The sequence below is a fragment of the Acanthochromis polyacanthus genome, chromosome 2 (genome assembly GCF_021347895.1).
Source record: "Acanthochromis polyacanthus isolate Apoly-LR-REF ecotype Palm Island chromosome 2, KAUST_Apoly_ChrSc, whole genome shotgun sequence".
NCBI classification, from domain to species: Eukaryota; Metazoa; Chordata; class Actinopteri; family Pomacentridae; genus Acanthochromis; species Acanthochromis polyacanthus.
In genome coordinates, this window is record NC_067114.1 from 586611 (window position 1) to 608821 (window position 22211).

General features: G+C 37.6%; 1 protein-coding gene across 2 annotated transcripts in view; it reads right to left on the reverse strand.

Moving 5' to 3' along the window:
* Positions 1-1518: 1518 nt before the first annotated feature.
* Positions 1519-22211, reverse strand: part of cars1 (cysteinyl-tRNA synthetase 1) — a 28626-nt gene continuing 7933 nt past the window's right edge. The window contains exons 2-23 of one of the 2 annotated variants that reach the window (XM_022217126.2): positions 20748-20966; positions 17681-17772; positions 16861-16949; positions 16631-16727; positions 14753-14851; positions 13988-14131; positions 13084-13224; positions 10887-10975; positions 10691-10812; positions 9781-9893; positions 8823-8951; positions 8606-8735; positions 6758-6861; positions 6573-6670; positions 5995-6184; positions 5695-5763; positions 5394-5475; positions 5192-5272; positions 5025-5092; positions 4747-4806; positions 4527-4610; positions 1519-3362 (exon numbers count right to left, since the gene is read on the reverse strand). In XM_022217126.2, the coding sequence (XP_022072818.2) occupies positions 3234-3362; positions 4527-4610; positions 4747-4806; positions 5025-5092; positions 5192-5272; positions 5394-5475; positions 5695-5763; positions 5995-6184; positions 6573-6670; positions 6758-6861; positions 8606-8735; positions 8823-8951; positions 9781-9893; positions 10691-10812; positions 10887-10975; positions 13084-13224; positions 13988-14131; positions 14753-14851; positions 16631-16727; positions 16861-16949; positions 17681-17772; positions 20748-20966 (2429 nt within the window). In that variant the 3' untranslated portion in view covers positions 1519-3233. The remainder of the gene's footprint in view (positions 3363-4526; positions 4611-4746; positions 4807-5024; positions 5093-5191; positions 5273-5393; positions 5476-5694; positions 5764-5994; positions 6185-6572; positions 6671-6757; positions 6862-8605; positions 8736-8822; positions 8952-9780; positions 9894-10690; positions 10813-10886; positions 10976-13083; positions 13225-13987; positions 14132-14752; positions 14852-16630; positions 16728-16860; positions 16950-17680; positions 17773-20747; positions 20967-22211) is intronic. The other variant, XM_022217127.2, reaches the window with a different exon arrangement.

Consider the following 22211-nt stretch of genomic DNA (forward strand, 5'->3'; position numbering starts at 1 on the left):
TCAGTTAAAAGCAGTGATATCAATTCTAATTCTAAGCTGCACTTTGGAGATCTTTATTCAACTGTCTGTCCTGATGTCGGAGTTTTGTCTTAAATCCTAGAAAGTGACCCAGACTGGAACAGAAACTCACTGTGTTGTTACGGAGAAACATATTAATGTCCATTATAGATTTAAATGCTGTCAAAGATGACGTGTTTTCCATCTGAGAAAGAATCTCTGGTTTTTATTTGACTTCATGGCAAAGAAAATAATGAGACAGAGAAAATGTGATTTAACGCTAAAGAGCATCAGAGGGCTGCAGAAATAATGTTTTACAGGAACTTCACTCATTATGCTGCTGATATACAACTATGACCTAAATCTAGAGATTTAATCTTTACTTCATGTCTACAATTCTACAGTTTCATTTAGCAGACGCTTTTGTCCAAAGCGACGTACAACACAAGCAAGAATTCAGACATAAGGAAAAACCTGTAGCAAGTGCAAAAGTGCTTCAAGTGCGATTGGTCAAAGGTGTTGCCATCAAGCTGCAGAAGAATTGCCAACAGCCCCCCCCCCCTTTAAAAAAAAAAATGTTTTCAACTTTGTCAGCACTAAATAAGTGCTGGGTTTTGGACCACCTGACTTATTCTACCCCTAAGGTGGAGTCAGATTAAGTGCCTAGGTGTTCTCTGAACAATTGAGTCTTCAGTTGTCTTTTAAAAGTAGAAAGGGACTCAGCAGAACACAGAGTTTGTGAAAATTCCTCTGATATAATTGATGATCGTGATAACTGAAATGAATCCACAGCAACCTAATCTGATTAAAAATTTTATTTGTTTGACAGCACTATTATAAATATACTATATATAATTGAGGGCTGCACAGTTGTGTAGTGCTTAGAACTTTGGCCTTGCAGCAAGAAGATCCTGGTTCAAATCCCGTCCTGGGATCTTTCTGCATGGAGTTTGCATGTTCTCCCTGTGCATGCGTGGGTTTTCTCCGGGTACTCCGGCTTCCTCCCACAGTCCAAAAACATGCTGAGGTTAATTGGTTACTCTAAATTGTCCGTAGGTGTGAATGTGAGTGTGATTGTGTGTCTGTATATGTAGCCCTGTGACAGACTGGTGACCTGTCCAGGGTGTCCCCTGCCTTCACCAGAGTCAGCTGGGATAGACTCCAGCACCCCCCATGACCCTAGTGAGGATAAAGCGGTGTATAGAGGATGGATGGATGTATAATTGAACTTTAAAGAAACTTAACCACTAAAACTATTGCAATGTAATAAAAAATTAGGATGATTAACTCCGAACCAGAAATAAAGTAGTAAAAATGTAAATATTCAAATATTTAATTGTTTATGGAGCAACTGTGCATGAATGAATATGTTTGGATAGTTTTCTGATATTAGCAGCATGCTAAAAATATAATAAATAAAACCAGAACTTTGTGAAGGAGCAGCAGGAGTTTATCAGGAAATCATTGAGAACCGAGTTCTGATCTGTTCATGTTCACAGAAAATAACAGGAGGAACTCTGATCCAGTTCAAGCCTTTATTGAAACAGCAAACATGAAGATATGAATATAAATCCATTTCCTGTGATGCAGTAATGACATTTATCCGGTCTTAAAGGGTTTTAACCCAGAGCTGACCTCCACCAGGAATCAGCGGTTCTCTTTATTTAGAGCTCCTTCCTAAATTAAATCTACATTAATGAATAAAAACAACAAAAATATGAAACCCTAACCATGGACGGCAGAGGAATAAAAATAAGAATAAAAAGCTCCTGGTCATCCGGTTTTCAGTCAAAGATACCGGAGACGAGCAGGAGGTTAAATCTGTCAGCTGCCCACATTTAAAGCACCGTCTGCTGATGTTTTTAGTTTTTTTTTTAAAATCACAAATCCTCAGTGGAATCTTTACTACATGTGTATCATTACGCAGCTGAAAGTAGCCCCTCAGTAAACGCACGATTTCTTCTTCTATTAACGAGACTTTTGGTGTTCAGATGTTGTAGGTTTTAGAAACAGACCACTGCCTTTATCTACTAAACACTACAGGTTCAACAGAAAAACGTAGAATATGAGCCTTATTTTTCAAAGATTATTCAGTAATTAAGGTCATTCCAGGCCAGCTCACCCTCACCCCAACCTCAAAGCGACAAGTTCACGATTTTCTTTAAAAAAATCTAAAAGCTTTGATCAAAATCCCTTTTTAAGGTTGAAGTTTTCTAATCCTCATCAATCATTTATTACTGGATTCATTTGAAATTTGCACCAAAGGTCCAGTAAACCATCAGAATATTCTGCAGCCAAACGTCCTGAAAGTTTGACAGAAATTAAATAACAATGAATATCCAAGTTTGATAAATTAATCTCCACAATAGAAATTCCGGTAATGTAGTTTATTCTGAACATAATCTAACGTAGTTTTTTCCTGTCTGGTGTTTTTTTTTGTTCCCAGATAATAAACTTTGTAAATTCTCAACAAACCAACCGTATGTTTTCCAAAGTAGAATTATTTTTAAATGGTTTAAACACATTTCTATGGGAAGTTTAGTAAAATTCATGGCAGATAAATTAAAATTAATCAAACGGCCCATAAATAAAGATTTTCTACTCTAAATGAAACAAGGAATGATTGATGAATGTGTGGAAATTAGAAATTATCTAAAATGTTCCAGTTTTTACAGCAGTAAAATCAGAAAACAGAAGTTTTATTTCTAGTTCACTAAAAAGTGTGAATTATAAGCAATAAAAATATATTTCTGCATTTCATCCAATATCAGTTGGTTTCTATCTAACTGATGTAAAAATGCACCATGATGTCTTTTATGGGATTAATTCTGTTCAAACGCAGATTTCTGATGATTCTGTGAAACAGGTTTCTAACTGAAGACGTGTTTTTGTTTTATTGTTGGAAAAAGTGACACTTTTCCACAAAAAGGTCCAAAAATGCAAATTCCAAAACTAACCAATCCCCAAACTGACCAGTAGAGTTTCGTCCAAACCTCCTGCAGAGTTCTGCTGATGTTGACCAAAGTCAAAGAGAAAAATAAAAAGTCTGTTTTTGTCGGTGAGTTCTTCCCGCTCTTATTTTGAAAAATGTTGCATGGTTACCTGTAACCGTCATTGTGACAGAATAAAGAACAAAAACACTTGTTTTGATCCAGAACAAGATGAACAGGAGACAAACGGTGAGCCGGTAGCTTTTATTCTGCAGTGATGGATGGATGGATGGAGGCTCTGGTCCATCAGTTTCCATTCTGGTTCATCTGGAGATACTCGCTGTGAAGCTTCTCCTGAGCTTCATAGAGTTTACGCAGCTTCTTGGCTTGTCCTTTACTGAGCTCCTTCCCTTCAGCATCATGGGTGGGAAAACCCTGCAGACGGCAACAACAACAACTACTTTAGGTGTTTATTGGTTGGTCAGATTTAGCATTCTGGACATTTAGAGGAGTTTTTTTTTTTTTAGAGAAAACCATTCAATAAAACAAACATAAAAATGAAGCCCAAAAGCCTGAAGTTCTTCTCTTAAAACCAGAATCTGCAGCAGCTTTAAATTGACTTTTACACCAGAGAAGCTCCTTCTGTTCACATCTCTGCAGTTTTGGACGTACTGTTCACATAAAGGTGAAGAAATTCAAAGTTTTCCTGTGCAGGTTTATTTTAAATTATGTTTTTTCTCCTTTATTCTTTAAAAACAACAAAAAAGACCCAACGGCAGTGTATCCAGATAAACAGGCGATGATAAAAGGAACCCTGAAGCTGTTTAAAGCCTGATGATGAAGCTGTAATCAGCTCTGGAGGTTTACTGACAGGAGAGGATAATAAATGATCAGAAATGAGAAGAGGAAACTCAGTTTTCTCTGTAGAAACATCAACACCGCAGAGTTTTAGCACCAAAAACTAACAAAAGGTCAAAATGCACAGTGAGGAGATGTGGAGGCGCATCCTCTTTACTAACAGAATACAGACGTGTTTCTGGATAATATCTTCCTCCTCCCTTCAATATAGCGTCCACACGGCTGTCATTTCACTGAATATCTGTGTATCTGTACACATGAGAAGTCTAAACGACTACGAGCTGCTCCTATTAGAAACCAAATACTAGAGAAGAACTTTCTGTCATTTCATCGTTTCTGCAGATTTTAAACTGAGTAAAACCAGAAACAGCATCAGAGGCTTCAGCTTCATATTAAACTGCCAACGCTAACCAAAGACACCGGTGAATACGTACTGTACATACAGTACATGTACTACACATGTACTGGATGTACATGTATGTACAGTACATGTGTAGTGTTGGTGTCTCAGGTTCATGCTCAGCACACGCAGTAATAACGGGTGAACAGAGAAGTTTCACATCAAAATCTGCTCTCCAGAAGACGTCTGAAAGACTCTGACCTAAAACAGTTTACTGTAGATGATAGAACCTATAAATTATAATATTAACAATATGTTCTTTAAGATAAGACCAACTTCACCTGTAAACATTAATACTGTCATGACTGAAATATTTGCTGAAAAGTTCTTGAGAAATTTACCGTTTCATCAAAACTGGAATATTTGTCCGTTTCAGAACGAAACATCTCACAGGGAGGCATCTTCATCTTGGCCAGTTTGGCCATCTGGAAGTAGAAGACCAACGATGTGGAGATGATCGTGATTTGATGAATTAAAACACTAAACATCTGTCTTTATGGATGATTAGATGATTAAAGTCATGAAAACACAACATCTGTCTTTAGCAGATGTCACTCTGACCTCCTGTTCTTGTTTTTTTCTGGCAGCTTCTTCCTTCTTCTTTCTCTTTTCCTCCTCCATCTATGAAAAAAAGGTTTAAAATGACTCCTCAGATCCACATAGGATGAAATAATCCTTCTTGGTGTTTGTTAACTTTTCCTTCTGGTTCACAGGTTTCAGGTTAATTACTGCAGAAACGTGTTGGTTTGAGTTTTTAATGAGGGGAAAAAGAAGGAATCTAAGGAAACTCATTTCCAGTAAACCTGGTGTTCTTTTGGTCATTTCTGAAGGTCTCTCACCTTCTTCTTCTCCTCTTTCTCCTTCAGTAAGGTCTCCTTGTCCACCAGTTTCACAACAGTAGGCAAACCTGCAGGCCACAGTTTAATTACTTTATTTTCTATCTCTCCCCTCTTTATACCAGGAAATAAAATTATTTTCCTTCGAAAGGACAGAATATTAAAGAAACCTTCGTGATCCTCCAGTCGGACTCCAAGCTCCGGTAATGTTTCGTCACGGACGACGTCGCAGAGCTGCAGCAGCTCCATCACTGCAGAGGTTCATTATTATTTACATTTAAATTACATTTAGATAATGTATTAATATATATTTAGATTCATACGATCTCTGGTCAGTTAAAGCTCTCAGATTAAAAAGCAGCGGGTCCTCACCTTTCTGCTCTCGGGCTATTTTCCGGACGTTCTCTCTGAAGTCCGACAGCACAGAGAGGTACGGCATCACGGTGCTCTCCAGCTGCACATTAGAAAGATTTAGAGTCAGTCAGTGGATTTAAAACTAAAAACACTGAGTGAGTCGCATGCAGGAAGCTAAAAATCTGCCAGAATGATTTAATGAGAGGTTCATGATATGAAACATTAGGATATCACTGATTCCTGAGAAAATGCCAACAAGCAGCATGTTTATCATGATGACGGAAGTTTCCAACACAAACTTTGAATCGTGTTTCCTTACGTCCACACTCTGATCCTGTCCTCCAACCGGGAAACCAATCAGATCGGATCCTTCAATGGCACCAAATATCTGGACGACACCAACAGAATAAAATCGGAGCGTAAAGAATCTGAATTTCAATTATCATTCTATATGTAGGATGACAGCTGGCTGCTAACAGTGTAAACAGACCTTCAGCATGGTGGAGGAGTACACGGTTAGAATTAGTAGGGTTAAAGGGTTAGTAGAGTTAAAGGGGTTAGTGGGGGTAGGGTTTAGGGTTAAGGTTAAAAGGTTAGTAGGGTTTAAGGTTGGAGTTACCTTCAGCATGGTGGTGAGGTACACGGCGATGTTCTCCACCAGCAGCCGGTTGGGCCTCAGCTTGGCGTTCTTCCTTCCAGCGATGTAGCTGTTGCTCTGACCCACCAGAACCCTCATCTCCTCCATGGCGGTCCGGGTGTCAATGTTGTCGCAGAGAGCCTCGTGGACGGCAGCTTTCCTGTCGTAGAAACTACAGACCAAACAAACGCCTTTCAGTCCTGTTCTTCTGGTTCTAATGCAGCGAGTGAACGGACAGGAAGAGCTTTTTTGTTTTAAGTTATTTTGTTGCCCTTTTCGGCTTTATTGGACAGGTGCAGTGTGGAGATTGACAGGAAAGGAGGGAGAAGAGTGGGGAAGACATGCAGCAAAGGGCCGCTGCGTTGGTGACCAGCCCCTATACAGCTTAACCTGTTGAGCCTGTAGCGCCCCAAGAAGTCTTTTTGAAGTAAAAAGTGCACTAAGAATTGAACAAAAGCTCTTTTTTTTCTGATAAAACGAACTGTTTAGTGAAGTTTCCAGAAGGTTAAATCTGCTATTCTTCAGGTTTTTCTGCTGCTATAAAACTTCTCGTTCCTCACCTGTTGTTCAGCTCCACCTCGGCTTCCTCCCACTTCTCAAACTGACCGGTGATATCAGTCGGAGCTCTCAGGATGTCCTTCACGTTCAGGAAGAACTCCTGTTTGATGGACAGAGGCAGAAAAATCACATCAGGAGTGAAACCATCTCTGAACTCTGAACTAACATCAGTCCCATCTTCACCCACGTTCATGAACTTCTCGTACTGGACGGCCGACTCCATGGTGTTGGACGAATAGTCCAGAGTGTCCTTCCAGGAATGCATGAGGAACGCCAGACGGAGCTGCCGAGCTGCCGGGAGACGAACACAGCAAACGTTACATATTACTGTTCTTATCTGAGACAAGGATCAGTCAGGAGGAAACAACCTGGAGAAGATCCATCCTCTCATTTCTTTACATCGTGAGTGATCCAAACAGAAACTGGTTTTATTTTCCAGCTGGTTTCATTCATAAAGGTCAGTTCATTCTTTTGGGCTTCATGACAGGCTTGTTATAAAAACCAAAGAGAACAACTCAAAGCTTATTTCTGATGGCTGGTTCCCAACATAAAGCACTGAGCTTCATTAAAAGAAGGAAATGGAGCGTTTCTGTTCTCCTCGGCTGCATCAGTGGCTGATTATAATTAAAGACCATAAAGTAGTTCCACTCTTCACCAAGATGTTTTTTCATCAGTTTCATTATTTACAAAGAATTAAAGTCAGACTGGCTGTGAAGAAGCAGAAATAAACCCAGAAAACACCTGAAACCATTCAATCCCGAACCTACCAGCAGGTCTGAACAGAGTTTTATCTTCTGAGTCTTTTTCTGACCAAAGATATTAAACTCATTGTCAAATGCAACAATAAAAAAGCTGCAACTACATTAATAATTTCTTACATTTTAGAAGCTTTTTCACTGACAAATTAATTAATGATTAAACTGTTGATTAGTATTTTCATCAAGTTTTCAAATAATCACGTCAAAATGTTAAAACCTCTGGTGGTTTAAAGGAAAAACCACCTTTAAAAAATAAATCTAAGAGAAATTACTAAAATGGACGCGTTATCAGCAAGAAACTGTAAAAACAGAAAAATTGTCGGTTCTTCATGTGAGCAGCTGTCAGAAAAATAAACTGAACTGAAAGTTGTGATATTTCATTAAAATCCATTTATTGTCCAAATTTATCTTAAAATCCTCCAAAATAAATCTTTGCTCTAAACAGACTCTGTAAAAACTGAAGTTATTACGCTATTAGTGACTCTGAGAAGCTAAACTGAAGGAAACAAATAAATTTATAAGCAGCAAAATATTATTAAGAGGACCTAAAGACATCATTTCTTCAGTTTTAGTAAAAAAGATGTACATGCTGCTTCCGTTTGTTCAAGCACATTTTTCGAAAATAAACAGGTTTAATTTTCCCCTTTTTATGATTTATGTTGTTTATGATGTTACGTATGTCAGTATTTATGTCGTTATTCATTTTGTTATTTGTTATTTATGTCGTTACGTATGACGTTGTTTGTGCCGTTGTTTATGTTGTTGTTTATGTCAGTATTTATATTGTTATTATGTGCAATATTTATTATCTTGTTCTTGCACTTTCGTGACTTTTGCACTCCTCTGTTTTTTGTTTCTAAGAGCCCTGTAACGGTAAATTCCTCCTTTGTGAGATTAATAAAGTCTATCTTATCTTATCTTATTTGCCATTATTTCATTATTTACATCAGTATTTATGTATGTATGTTGTTGTTTATGTCGTTATTTATGCCAGTATTTATGTCATTATTTATGTCGTTTTTTATGTTTTTTATGTCAGTATTTATGTCGTTATTAACGTCAGTATGTATGTCGTTTATGTCAGTATTTAAGTCAGTTTTTATGTCGTTATAAGTGAGTCAGACTAAATAAAAGATGTCGGGGTTCTCTCTACTTCTAGCTCTGGCTGTTCTGTTTGACTTTATAATGTAGAGAAAAATGAGCCCACAGAGAAAAAAAAAATGTAACTGGAGCTAAAACTCCAGAAACAGTTTAAAGACATGCAGAACATGATGGACCTGTGTTCTTGGCCAAGGCATCCTTAATGGTGATGAAGTTCTTCAGAGACTTGGACATCTTACAGCCGGCGATGGTCAGATGTCCGGTGTGGAGGAAGTAACGCACCCAGTGGTCGTTCTCAAAGAACGCCTGCAAGACGACAAACTCTCTGTTAAACTGGAGAAGGTATTAAATACATCCCAGAATATGTTCTCTGTGAAAGCTTTTAGTGCCGACCTCAGACTGAGCCAGCTCGTTGTCGTGATGAGGGAACCGGAGATCAAACCCGCCGCCGTGGATGTCCATCGACTCCCCCAGGATGGAGCCGGCCATCGCTGAACATTCAATGTGCCATCCAGGACGTCCCTGTCCCAAAAACACACCAATCAGTCACCGATCGATCACCGGTCAATCATGGATCAATCACTAATCAATGACTGGTCAGTCACTGATCAATAAAATGTGACAGAACAGTAAGAAGGCCTTCTGTTATTTGCTACTCAGTCAGTTGTGTTGTTTTCTTTAATCAATAGTCTAAATATATTGAATCTGCAATTTGCAGACCTGCCAACCTTGGCAAAATATTTTGCGTACCACTTAATCTCACACACAACACGCACACACACACACAACACACACACACACACACACACACACACACACACACACACACACACACACACTTTAAACTGCCAGCTGCTGCGGGTGGGGGCACAGGGAACGGGGAGGGAGGCAGAGGACAGGAGAGAGCGGCCAACAAGGGTTCTGCAGACTCGTTATTCTCCGCTACTCTATGATGATTGGTTGACATTGCACCACTACACTGCTGCATCAGGCATGAGTATTGCACGTCCACATTTCTAACAGCACTCACAGATGTCTGCAGCTTTTAGAGCAGTTTAATGAGGCGGAGCGTAACAGCGTATTTTGATGTCAAATTGCGTACCTGCTACGCAAAATGCGTACAGGTTGGCAGGTCTGAATTTGTTCCATTTGAGAAGCTGAGATCAGAGAAAATCTTGTTTCTGCTCAAAAAGCTCATAAATGATCAAACAAACTGCAGATTAATTCTTGATTAAACTCTTCCAGTAAATCAAATTTAATGGTAGATCAAACTTTTCCTTTTCTTCTTTCTGAATCAAATTAAATGTTTAAATGATGATCTGTCCTCTCTAAATTTTAATTAAAGTCTGACCTTCCCCCACGGAGAGTCCCAGGAAGGTTCTCCGGGTTTGGAGGCTTTCCACAAGGCGAAGTCATTTTGGGACTTCTTCTCACTTAACCTGTCGGCAGAGATGCTCAGATCACCTGTGGAGAAAAACACACAGAGGTCAGAAAACACGAAAAAAGAGGGAACGTTTCCATGGAAAACACACTGTTCATGGATATTTCGATATTTATCTCAAATTTCTGAGTAGTTTTTATGGATATCTGCCTTCAGTTTTCAACATCTCTGAGTAAAACGTGGATTTTTTTTACTAACTGAATCATTAGAATTTCAGATTAAAATACAGAAATGAGACACAAGCAGAGACTGGCTGTAACTACAGATATGTTCAGATCTTCTTCTTTTCCTTTCAGGGGTCGTCACAGCGAATCAGTTGCCTCCATCTAACCCTGTCTGCTGCATCCTAACTATAGATATGCTCAGATATGGGAGATTAACAAAGTCTGTCTAAGTCTAATGATCAGAAGTTTCAGGCAGGAAGTGGAACGTTTCTGACATGAATTGATGCTGGAACCGATTTAGTTTTAATTTATAGAAATATGAGCATTTGGTTTGTTCCAAGTCTGTTATTAGTTTATTATAATCAGGTTGGAATAATTAAATATCCTGCAGAAACCAGAGCTTTATGTTGATTTAGGATTTGTTTAGACTAATAAGGATTTAGTTCATCTACAGATAAATAAGATCTTCTTGCATGAAAAGTGCTACAGAAAAAAGCTAAAATAATAATAATAATAATAATTATTATTATAAATGCTGATATCTTCAGATTTATTTCTGGTTCCTGCAGGCTGACTGAACAGAACACTGCTCCAGTTTCAGGACAATAATCTGAGCTTCTGTCTTTTCCTTTCTAACATCTCAGCAACGTAGAAACCTTCTCCCTCCTGCAGAGCTTTCTGGTCTCCCACGGCTTCCGGCACCAGCTTGGCGTACGAGTGCTGCTGGCTGGAGTCAAACCTGGAGGTGTTGAAGTAAACTGAGCCGTTGGACTCGTACCTGCAGACAGAAACTAATAATTACAGCCTGATAATAATCAGAAATACAGGAAACATCTCTGGTTTCTTCCTCACCCGTAACCGTTGGAGACGATCTTCTTCACAAACTCCACGATCTCAGGAACGTATTCACTGACCCGAGTCAGGACGTCTGGAGGGAGAACCTGCAGAAAAACATTTATTTAACAGTTTTATTTCTGCAGCTTCAGCTCTGATATTATTTACACATACATTAATGTTCAGGTGAGGAGATCAAGCAGTTACTATTATTATTATTATTATTAACAGTTTATTGAAAAATGTCCCAACATGCAGCAGTTATAAACTAAAACTAAAGATGATGTTTTCCAGTCACTGGCTGTTTACAGGTTTCTGTTATTAATGATTTATTTTTAAAGATTTATTTATGCATATTATTAGTGGGGTCTTTTCTTTCTGTATAAATGTAGATATTTATTATAAATCATGTTCACTATTATTATTGTTTTTATTATTATTAGTGAATGAAGCAGGAGGAACAGATTTATTATCATTTATTTGGATATCATTTAGATCAGTTTTGACGTCTTTCCACTCCTTTTTTAACAAGTTCTTCTTTAGTTGACATTACAGTTCAACAACCACTGCTTTGTGCAAAATGACACAAATATGACTCTATTATTATTTATTAGACTATAGACTGACATTTATGTGTCTCCAGTACATTTTAGCTCATGCTTTTCTACTTATGGGACAGATTTTCTCCTTCTGCTGATATTTGTTTTTCTATTTATGCTGATAATTATTTTTCTATTTATGCTGATAATTATTTTTTTATTTCTGCTGATAATTATTTTTCTATTTCTGCTGATAATTATTTTCTATTTCTGCTGATATTTATTTTCTATTTCTGCTGATAATTATTTTCTATTTCTGCTGATAATTATTTTTCTATTTCTGCTGATAATTATTTTTCCATTTCTGCTGATAATTATTTTTCTATTTCTGCTGATAATTATTTTTCTATTTCTGCTGATAATTATTTTTCTATTTCTGCTGATAATTATTTTTCTATTTCTGCTGATAATTATTTTTCCATTTCTGCTGATATTTATTTTTCCATTTCTGCTGATAATTATTTTCTATTTCTGCTGATAATTATTTTTCTATTTCTGCTGATATTTGTTTTTCTATTTATGCTGATAATTATTTTTCCATTTCTGCTGATATTTATTTTTCCATTTCTGCTGATAATTATTTTTCTATTTCTGCTGATAATTATTTTTCTATTTCTGCTGATAATTATTTTTCTATTTCTGCTGATAATTATTTTTCCATTTCTGCTGATAATTATTTTTCCATTTCTGCTGATATTTATTTTTCCATTTCTGCTGATAATTATTTTCTATTTCTGCTGATAATTATTTTTCTATTTCTGCTGATATTTATTTTTCTATTTCTGCTGATATTTATTTTCTATTTCTGCTGATATTTATTTTCTATTTATGCTGATAATTATTTTTCTATTTCTGCTGATAATTATTTTTCTATTTCTGCTGATAATTATTTTTCTATTTCTGCTGATAATTATTTTTCTATTTCTGCTGATAATTATTTTTCTATTTCTGCTGATATTTATTTTTCTATTTCTGCTGATAATTATTTTTCTATTTCTGCTGATATTTATTTTTCTATTTATGCTTATATTTATTTTCTATTTATGCTGATAATTATTTTTCTATTTCTGCTGATAATTATTTTTCTATTTCTGCTGATAATTATTTTCTATTTATGCTGATATTTATTTTTCTATTTCTGCTGATATTTATTTTTCTATTTCTGCTGATATTTATTTTTCTATTTATGCTTATATTTATTTTCTATTTCTGCTGATATTTATTTTTCTATTTCTGCTGATAATTATTTTTCTATTTCTGCTGATAATTATTTTTCTATTTATGCTTATATTTAATTTCTATTTATGCTGATATTTATTTTTCTATTTCTGCTGATATTTATTTTTTTCCTCATGTTTGTCTAATGTTTGATCATTTCTCAGACACTGAATGGGGGAAACCATAACATCAGCAGTATCTGAATAAATAAAGTGTTTTATTGTGGTTAGAGGGTGAAGAATACCTGGAAACAGCTTCTAAAATATGTTTTACTTTTAATTAAAGTAATGGAGTGGGATGAAACCGTTTGATGCTTCGGTTTCCACATATTTTAACCTTTATATCAGGGCTGATGTTTTTTGCGTCACAAATCTAATAAAAGCAGGTTTCCTACGTACATTCAGGGCCTCCATGTCTTTATGGTACTCTCCCTCCCAGTATTTGGGGAGGATGGAGAAGATGGAATTCTCTGTAACTTCACTTCCAAACTGTTTGTCCAACCAGTCGGCCAGAAGATCCTTGGAGCTCTCCAGCAGCGCCTGGGAAAGAGAGAAGGAAATTTCTATCAGTTTTACATTAAATAAGACATGTTTAGGACCTGTGGAGGAAACATAAACCACTCCTCTGGAAGCTTTAAAATAATGTTTAAACTACTTATTGTTGTAAACAGCGTGAAGCAGACACACAGCAGTTAATAATAATATATTTTATTTGAAGCCGCCTTTCTCAAACACCGTACAAACATATATGTACACTAAATACATATTAAAAGCAGTAAAAACAACACAGATTCAGAACACAGACATGTTCTGAACGTGAAACAAAGAAGGCATGGTGTTTGAGTGAAATACTTAAACTGATCCACATTAGACAGAAAAAATAAGTTAATCTGCATTATGTCAGTTAGTTGTCCTGTTTGTTGTGTAGGGTTCGTGTCCACAGTCTGAAATATTTATAAAGACTTGAAACTGAAAGATAAATTTAGAACCAACTTTTCCTTTAGTCCTAAATTAATCATTTTTCCACAGAAATCGTTCCTCTTCTATTCTGTTCTTGGGATGCAAATTAGATCAACCAGCAATTAAAAAGTTAATCAAAGGTTCCTATTTTCACAGAACCTGAAGGAGAAGTTCTGCATGAAGATAAACTTTATTGATCTCTCATTATTTTATGGTTCTTCTGCGACCTCATAGCCGCTTTGAATAAAAGTTAAAAGAACTTTAATGAAACAGGAGAAAAATTCAAATAAACATTTAAATTATGATTTACAGTAAATAATCAAAGCTCTGTTCTTCGTCTCACCTCGGCCAGAGGCTGAACATCTGCTGCTTTGCTTTGTAGCGCCCCCTGCAGGGGCTCCAGAGCGTCAGTTACAGCAGCATCCAGCCGCTCCATCATCTGCTTCTTATCGGGGTCTGAGGTCGAAGCCAAGCTGGTCTGAAAGGGCTGGAAGGAAACAAACAGGAGGATAAAACTGACTGAAGCATCCTGTTCTAGCCTTTATTCATAAATACATTTATTAGTATTATTGTTATCATATCATTGATGGTTTTAACATCTGACAGCTGGACTTTAGAGAGTCGTCTTTGGATTAATAGAGTAGATATATGACCTGTTCATGCCGTGTTTAACTTTAATTTAACTAGTCTCTGCTTCCCAAACAGACTCTAGAGGGAAACCAACAGAAGGACAGACTTTCTGTTATTTTTAAGCCCATTTTTTGCTCAAACTGGGATTTTTAAATGGATTTATTCAGATACAACATGGAAGTAAATGGAGTTTGTAGTTTAACCTTCAAAACTTTATTTTCCACCAAATTTAGTATTCAGAAAAATTACATAAATCTGAGTATTGACCAAATATAATCATAACTGAGTGAGAATTCCTGAATATTTCAGCGGTTTTTGACCTAAATGTGTCTTTTTTTATCTGAGCTTTCTGCAGCTTTTTAAATAAAGATGATTCTTTTATATTAATCACTTTAAACGTCCTCGTCTCCACAGACATGAGACTAATTATTTCAGAGACATGGACGATATCTGAGGCCGTATATTCGTTTATTCTCACCCCTCTGGCGCTCAGGACGTCCTGCAGGATCTGAGCAGGTTGAGGTTTTTTCTCCTTGTACTGTTCCAGAAGATAATTCTGTCGAGCTCGTTTAATGATCTGAAACAGAGAAACGCAACCATGAAGCCCAGAGAGACCAAAACCAGCCGGCTGGGAACACACCATCAATAATTATTTAATAATCATTACTTCATTTAAAATCACTCCTGATTACGACTCATCAAATTCCGGGATTAGTTTTGAAGCCAGCTCTGATTTATACGACTAAATAATTTATTTTCACTCTCACAAATGAAATTTACATACGGAGAGATTTCTTTTTGTTCTAAAAACATTTTTTAAAAATAAAACTTTAAAGATTCTTAAATTAATTTAAATCCTAAGATACAGACCAGATCAAAATCTTAAGACCAGTTAAAAATGGCTAATTTACCTTTTGCACATTTGGATCTTAATGAGGTTTTAAGTAGAGCTACAATATGCAAAAGCAAGAAGGGGGAGTGTGACAAAAAGCACTTTGAAAAAGTAATTTATTAAAAACAACAAAATGTTGAAATAGGCTGTTTATCAGCTGATCAAAAATTTAAGACCATGGGTCAAAAAATTACAAAAAACTCTCCAAACCAGAACAAAATGTTCTCAGTAGGACTCAGTAATGAGTAGCTCCACCGTTCTTGTTAATCACTTCAAAGATTCTTTTGGGCATGCTTGATGCGAGTTTCCAGGAAGCTTTTGGGAACATTGCTCCAAGTGGTGAAGATGGCTTCATGAAGGGCATCAGCTGTCTGGAACTGATGGTCATTTTTATAAACTTCCTCTGCCATCCATCCCCAAATGTTCTCTGTGGGATTTAAATCAGGGAAACATGCGGGATGGTCCAAAAGAGTGATGTCATTCTCCCTGAAGAAGTCCTTCTTTAAGCGAGCATTGTGAACTGCAGCATTGTCCTGTTGAAAAACCCAGCTGGTACCACCCAGACGAGGACCCTCAGCCATGAGGGATGCCCGCTGCAACATCTGCACGTAACCAGCCGCCGTTTGACGACCCTGCACCACCTGAAGCTCCAGTGTTCCACTGAATGAAAAAGCACCCAGCTCATGATGGACCCCCTCCACTGTGCCGGGTAGAAAACATCTCAGGTGGGATCTCCTTGGAAGCCATCTGGACCGTCAAGGTTACATTTTTTCTCATCAGAGAATAAAACTTTTTTCCACCTTTCAATGTCCCATGTTTGATGCTCCTGGCAAAGTCTAAACGGGCAGTTTTGTGGCGTTAAAGGAGACGAGGTTTTGTTTTAGGAACCCTTTTCCTGCAGATGCTGTCTGATGGTTATTGCGCTGCAGTCGGCACCAGTAAGGGCCTTAATTTGGATCCGCCCTGTGTCTTGACGGACAGCCAATCGGATCGTCCAGCTCAGCGCAGGTGTAATTGTTTTGGGTCTACCACTTGACTTTTTTGTTCCATAATGCTCAGGATCTTTCAAAAAATTTAGAATGACCGTCTTACTGCGTCCAACCTCAGCAGCAGTGGCACGCTGTGAGAGGCCTGCTTATGCAGCTGCACGATCCGACCACGTTCAAGAAGAGAAAGTTTGTTAGCTTTAGCCACCAGGAGGGCGTGACAATTACAAGTTCCAAATGTTTTTTGTCACACTCCCCCTTCTTGCTTTTGCATATTGTAGCTCTACTTAAAACCTCATTAAGGTTCAAATGTGCAAAATGCATATTCTAGCATTTTTTTCAACTGGTCTTAAGATTTTGATCAGGTCTGTATCAGATTAGGATTTTTTTTTTAGAAAATAGAAACAAAGAACATTTAAGTCTTGCAGAATACAGAGAAATATGTTTATCAGTGCATTTTAAAGTCCACCCTCCTCACTTTGTCGTCGATGTCGGTGATGTTGATGCAGTAGAAGACGTCGTACTTGAAGTAATCCCTCAGCGTCCTCCGCAGGATGTCAAAGGAGATGTAGGATCTGGACAGAGGAGCAGATTAAACATTAAAATACGGCTACAGACTGTAACAATCTGAGGCTGTATGAAGTTTATCTCATACACTATAGTATATATATGTGTATATATAGTTATAGTACATATAGTTGTGTATACCTGGCGTGTCCCATGTGTGACGCATCGTAAACAGTCGGACCACAGCAGTACCACGTCACCCGGTTACCTTTCTGGGGAACAAACGGCTCCTGGACCAGAGAAAAAGAAAAATATTCACTGAATTCTGCTGGAAGGAGAGTTTAGTCGTATAAAACTGAACAAAACCAGCGTTAAATAAAAATACACAGAATGAAAACTAAACTTTAAATATCATCATTTCTGGTATATTTAATTACCTTTATTTGGATTTTTAGGTCATAACTGGATCTTATGGGTTTTTTATGGTCACTCTTCACAACTTTCACATTTGGAAATGAGACTTTAGTTTAAAGATGTATTAAAGTGCTTTAATTCATCAGAAATATTAAAAGACACATAAATTAAAACACTAAATGGCTTTCTTTATCCTTCAAACTGTTAATTACAGCTGAAGAAAGAAAAATAAAAGCTTTATTATAAGCTGTAGGACAGATGTGTGCGCTAAATAATCAGTAATTATTGTGGTACTTTATTATTTTCTAATCAGGGTTCTGATAATAATCGTCCTTTATTCAGGTCTGAACTGATAGTTTTATCTTTTAAATCTTCACAAACACATGAAGGCTGACAAACAGCATCTCACATTCAGCTTGTGGATAAAATAAAAGAAGTTTTACGTCTCAAAGTGAATAAAAATAAACACAGTGTTTTAAAGACTCCATTAAAGAGAAAATTACTGAGAATCTAAATCGATGTGAAGCATCTTACAAGTTTATTTTCCCAGACAGTCCATGAATATCTGCAGAAACATGAATGTTTCCTGACATTAATGATCTTCTACCTTTGCTCTGGTCAGGCTGTTGTAGAGACGGAGCTGAGGAACGTCGGTTCCTGCTGGTGGAGACCAGGACGGCTGAACTCGCTTCCCTTTAGCTGGAAAATAAATGAAATAAAAAACAGGAGACATCACGAGACTGAAGGTTTTATTCTGCTGTCCTTCACAGAATGAACACAGGAAAATAAAGCCAGAGTAGGATCCTAAAACATCAGTTTAGAGCCTTTAAAAGGCGTGAACGCTGCTTCATGTTTTGTGAGTTTTAAAGCTGCTTTAACGGCTTCATGAGTTTTTCTGATCCTCAGTCTGAACCAACTCTCACTGGGATTATCTCAGTTTACTACAGATGAAAAACTGGAGCCTTTCCAACAACATGAAGGTTGTTTTTGACATAAATGAGCTTAAAACTGAACGTGGAGTGAAGTCCAAACATTAGAAACCAGCAGTGAACATGCTTCTATTTATTGTATTTCATATCACATAAATTTCATTCTATTTATTGTATTTGAGTAGAATCAGTTCTCGGGTTTTTTATATTTTTAGATTTAGTTTTTCTGCAGCATAGATCACAGTATGACTAAAATGACTCTATATGGGAATAATTTATCATTCGAGAAAGATTGTGCGGACTTTTATGGAGTTTACTGGGACAGAAAATAAAGAAATATTTATAAAAGCCGTGAAAAAGCCATTTGGATGCTTTTACACCAGCAGAGGCATCCAAAACAGTTGTTTATTGGCTCTGAATGACATTCATTCAAGATAACTCTGTGTCTTAAATAAACTAAAAACTAAAGCCCACTTTTTCCTAGAGAATATCTGACAAACTAACTGGGATTCATCAGGAAACAGGACTTTTTTCCCCTGCAGTGTTTAATCCTCAATCATATCCAGTCCTGGTTTTCTCATCCTGATAATTGAATCATTTAGAGACAGATCTCCACCGCACTGATTCCTCTGATGATAACAGTTTATTATCTCCACTCAGTCAGGATTTACAGTAAAATGGAGAGAAAATCAAAATGAAACGGAGTCAAAAGAATGAAACAAGAAGCCATAAATAGAAACTCAACAGATGAAATTACAGGAAACAAAACGAAGTAAAACTGAAAGAAAAACTATAAATAAAATCAAAACAGGTTGCAAATCTTCATGCTTTGAAGCTGGAAATTATGAATTTATCCATTGATGTTTAAAATGTTTTAGGAATGAAATGACGATAAATAAACTAAATATTTCTGATAAAGTTGACAGATTAATGAACACGTGTTAAATGTTAACTCTGTCATGTCCAACGGAGCGCTGCAGCTCACATTTCAATGATTATTTATAGAAATCAATCAGATGTTTGGTCGATAAAATATCAGAAAATGTCCTTCAGTTTTTCCAAAGTTCACAACCTGAAGACATTCAGTTTATTGTCATAGAAGAAGATAAAAGCTAAAAATTTTCACATTGAAGTACCTGAAATCAGAGCATTTAGACCGTATATTTGTACAATTATCATCCAATCAAATAACACCACAGGTGTTGACTATTTTAATGGTTGACAACTAATCAATTAATTGTTGTAGCTTTATTAAACATCATTGACAAGAATTGACTTCCAGTTTGTTTTTATTCTATTTAAATCTAAAAAAAAAAATCAGATAAAGTGAAGGCAGAGAGCTGAAAAATAAACTTTCATCTTCTCCAAAGTCGACCTTTTATTGGACAGAAGAAAAACTTTCAACTTCAGATTAAATAATTAAGATTTTCCCTCATTAACAGAAATAAGATTTGATTCATCAGCCCCAGACTGTAGTAAAATATTCTCCACTCTTACTCTTTTTATTGCTACTTGTTAATTTGTTATTAAATTCATATTTTTATGACTATTGACATTTAGCATTTTTGCCTTCCAATTTTAACATATTATGATTAATATTACTAGTTTTAATATTATTATTAATATTTTTGTACCCACAGTCTTCAGACACATTTCAGAAAAGAGAGTTGAAGGACGTTCAGTAAAGAACATCAAAGACTTCACAGGAAAAGTTGAATAAACACACAAACACACACACACCATCAGCAACATGTTTTTCTAAACCTGCAGTAAAACACTGCTAGAAACTATGTCCAGTTTTCACACGTTAACGGATTCTAACGTCTATAAACGGGTTTATGTCAGCGTCTCTCTGCAGCAGCATGTGTTCAGGTTGAACAGCGGCTGTTTAAATACTGATAAACAGACTCTCCTAACAGTACGACTGACTAGAAAACTCAAACTGCAGAAGGTCTGGGTTCATGTGTGTTAGAGACGATACAGCTGCTGCTAGCACTGCTTCAGGGCCTCAGACTGTTTCTTACCCTCTAAACTTACCACTAATCAGTAACCGCTAACTACTAACCCTACCACTAACCGCTAATGACTCACCACCAACCCTACCACAAACATGACCAGTAACGGTTAAGCAGTTACCATACCACTAACCCCCTAATCCTAACTCTACCACTAACCCTAACCACTAACCACAAACCTCTAACCTCAAACCACTAACCCTACAAACCTCTAACATCTAATCACTAACCACTAATCACTAACCCTACAAACCTCTAACCAGAAACCTCTACTCACTAAGCACTAACCTCTAATCTCTAACCACTAACCCTACCTCTAACCACTAACCCTACTAACCTCTAACCTTTAACCACTAACCTCAAACCTCTAACCCTACAAACCTCTAACCTTTAACCACTAACCATTAATAACTAACCCTACAAACCTCTAACCAGAAACCTCTACTCACTAACCACTAACCTCTAACCTCTAACCCTACAAACCACTAACCTCTAACCACTAACCACTAACCTCTAACCCTACAAACCTCTAACCACTAACCTCTAACCTCTAACCCTACAAACCACTAACCTCTAACCCTAACCACTAACCTCTAACCCTACAAACCTCTAACCACTAACCTCTAACCTCTAACCCTACAAACCACTAACCTCTAACCACTAACCACTAACCTCTAACCCTCTGCATCTGTCACGTCTGTCCTGTTCATGCCTCCATCCATCTACTCACTGCTGCTGTCTGGGTGGAGGTCCTGCTGCAGGGCTGCCATGTGTCTGTACCAGCGCAGAGCGTGCACGTGGTGTGGATCTGGGGGTCTGTGGAGCAGCTTAAAGGCTTTGTGGTCGGACTGGGAGGGGCTGAACCCGGACAGGTAGCTGCGTGAGGACAGGTAGTCGTTGAGGGCCGCGGCCTCCTCATTGATCTGCAGCAAGGAGCCAAACTCAAAGGCTGCAGAAACAAGAGGGCAAACGTTCACAGAGGATTACCGACAGGGTAGCAACAGCCGCAGAAAACACCAACAAGAGCCGCAGAAAACACCAACAGCAGCCGCAGAAAACACCAACAACAGCCGCAGAAAACACCAACAGCAGCAGAAAAGACCAACAAGAGCCGCAGAAAAGAGCAACAACAGCCGCAGAAAACACCAACAACAGCCGCAGAAAACACCAACAAGAGCCGCAGAAAACACCAACAAGAGCCGCAGAAAACACCAACAGCCGCAGAAAACACCAACAAGACCCGCAGAAAACACCAACAAGAGCCACAGAAAACACCAACAACAGCAGAAAACAACAACAGCCGAAAACAACAACAGCCGCACAAAACAACAACAGCCGCAGAAAACACCAACAGCAGAGCAAGAAAACACCAACAACAGAAAACACCAACCACAGCAGAAAACACCAACAACAGCAGAAAACACCAACAGCCGCAGAAAACACCACCAACAGCAGAAAACACCAACAACAGAAAACACCAACCACAGCAGAAAACACCAACAACAGCAGAAAATACCAACAGCCGCAGAGAACACCACCAACAGCAGAAAACACCAACAACAGAAAACAACAACAGCCGCACAAAACAACAGCTGCACAAAAGAACAACAGTAGCAGAAAACACCAACAACAGTAGCAGAAAACAACAACAGCTGCAGAAAACAACAACAACAGTAGCAGAAAACAACAACAGCAGTAGCAGAAAACAACAGCCGCAGAAAACACCAACAGCAGCAGAAAACACCAACAAGAGCCGCAGACAACACCAACAAGACCCGCAGAAAACACCAACAAGAGCCGCAGAAAACACCAACAAGAGCCGCAGAAAACACCAACAACAGCAGAAAACAACAACAGCCGAAAACAACAACAGCCGCACAAAACAACAACAGCCGCAGAAAACACCAACAGCAGAGCAAGAAAACACCAACAACAGAAAACACCAACCACAGCAGAAAACACCAACAACAGCAGAAAACACCAACAAGACCCGCAGAAAACACCAACAAGAGCCACAGAAAACACCAACAACAGCAGAAAACAACAACAGCCAAAACAACAACAGCCGCACAAAACAACAGCCGCACAAAACAACAGCCGCACAAAACACCAACAGCAGAGCAAGAAAACACCAACAACAGAAAACACCAACCACAGCAGAAAACACCAACAACAGCAGAAAACACCAACAACA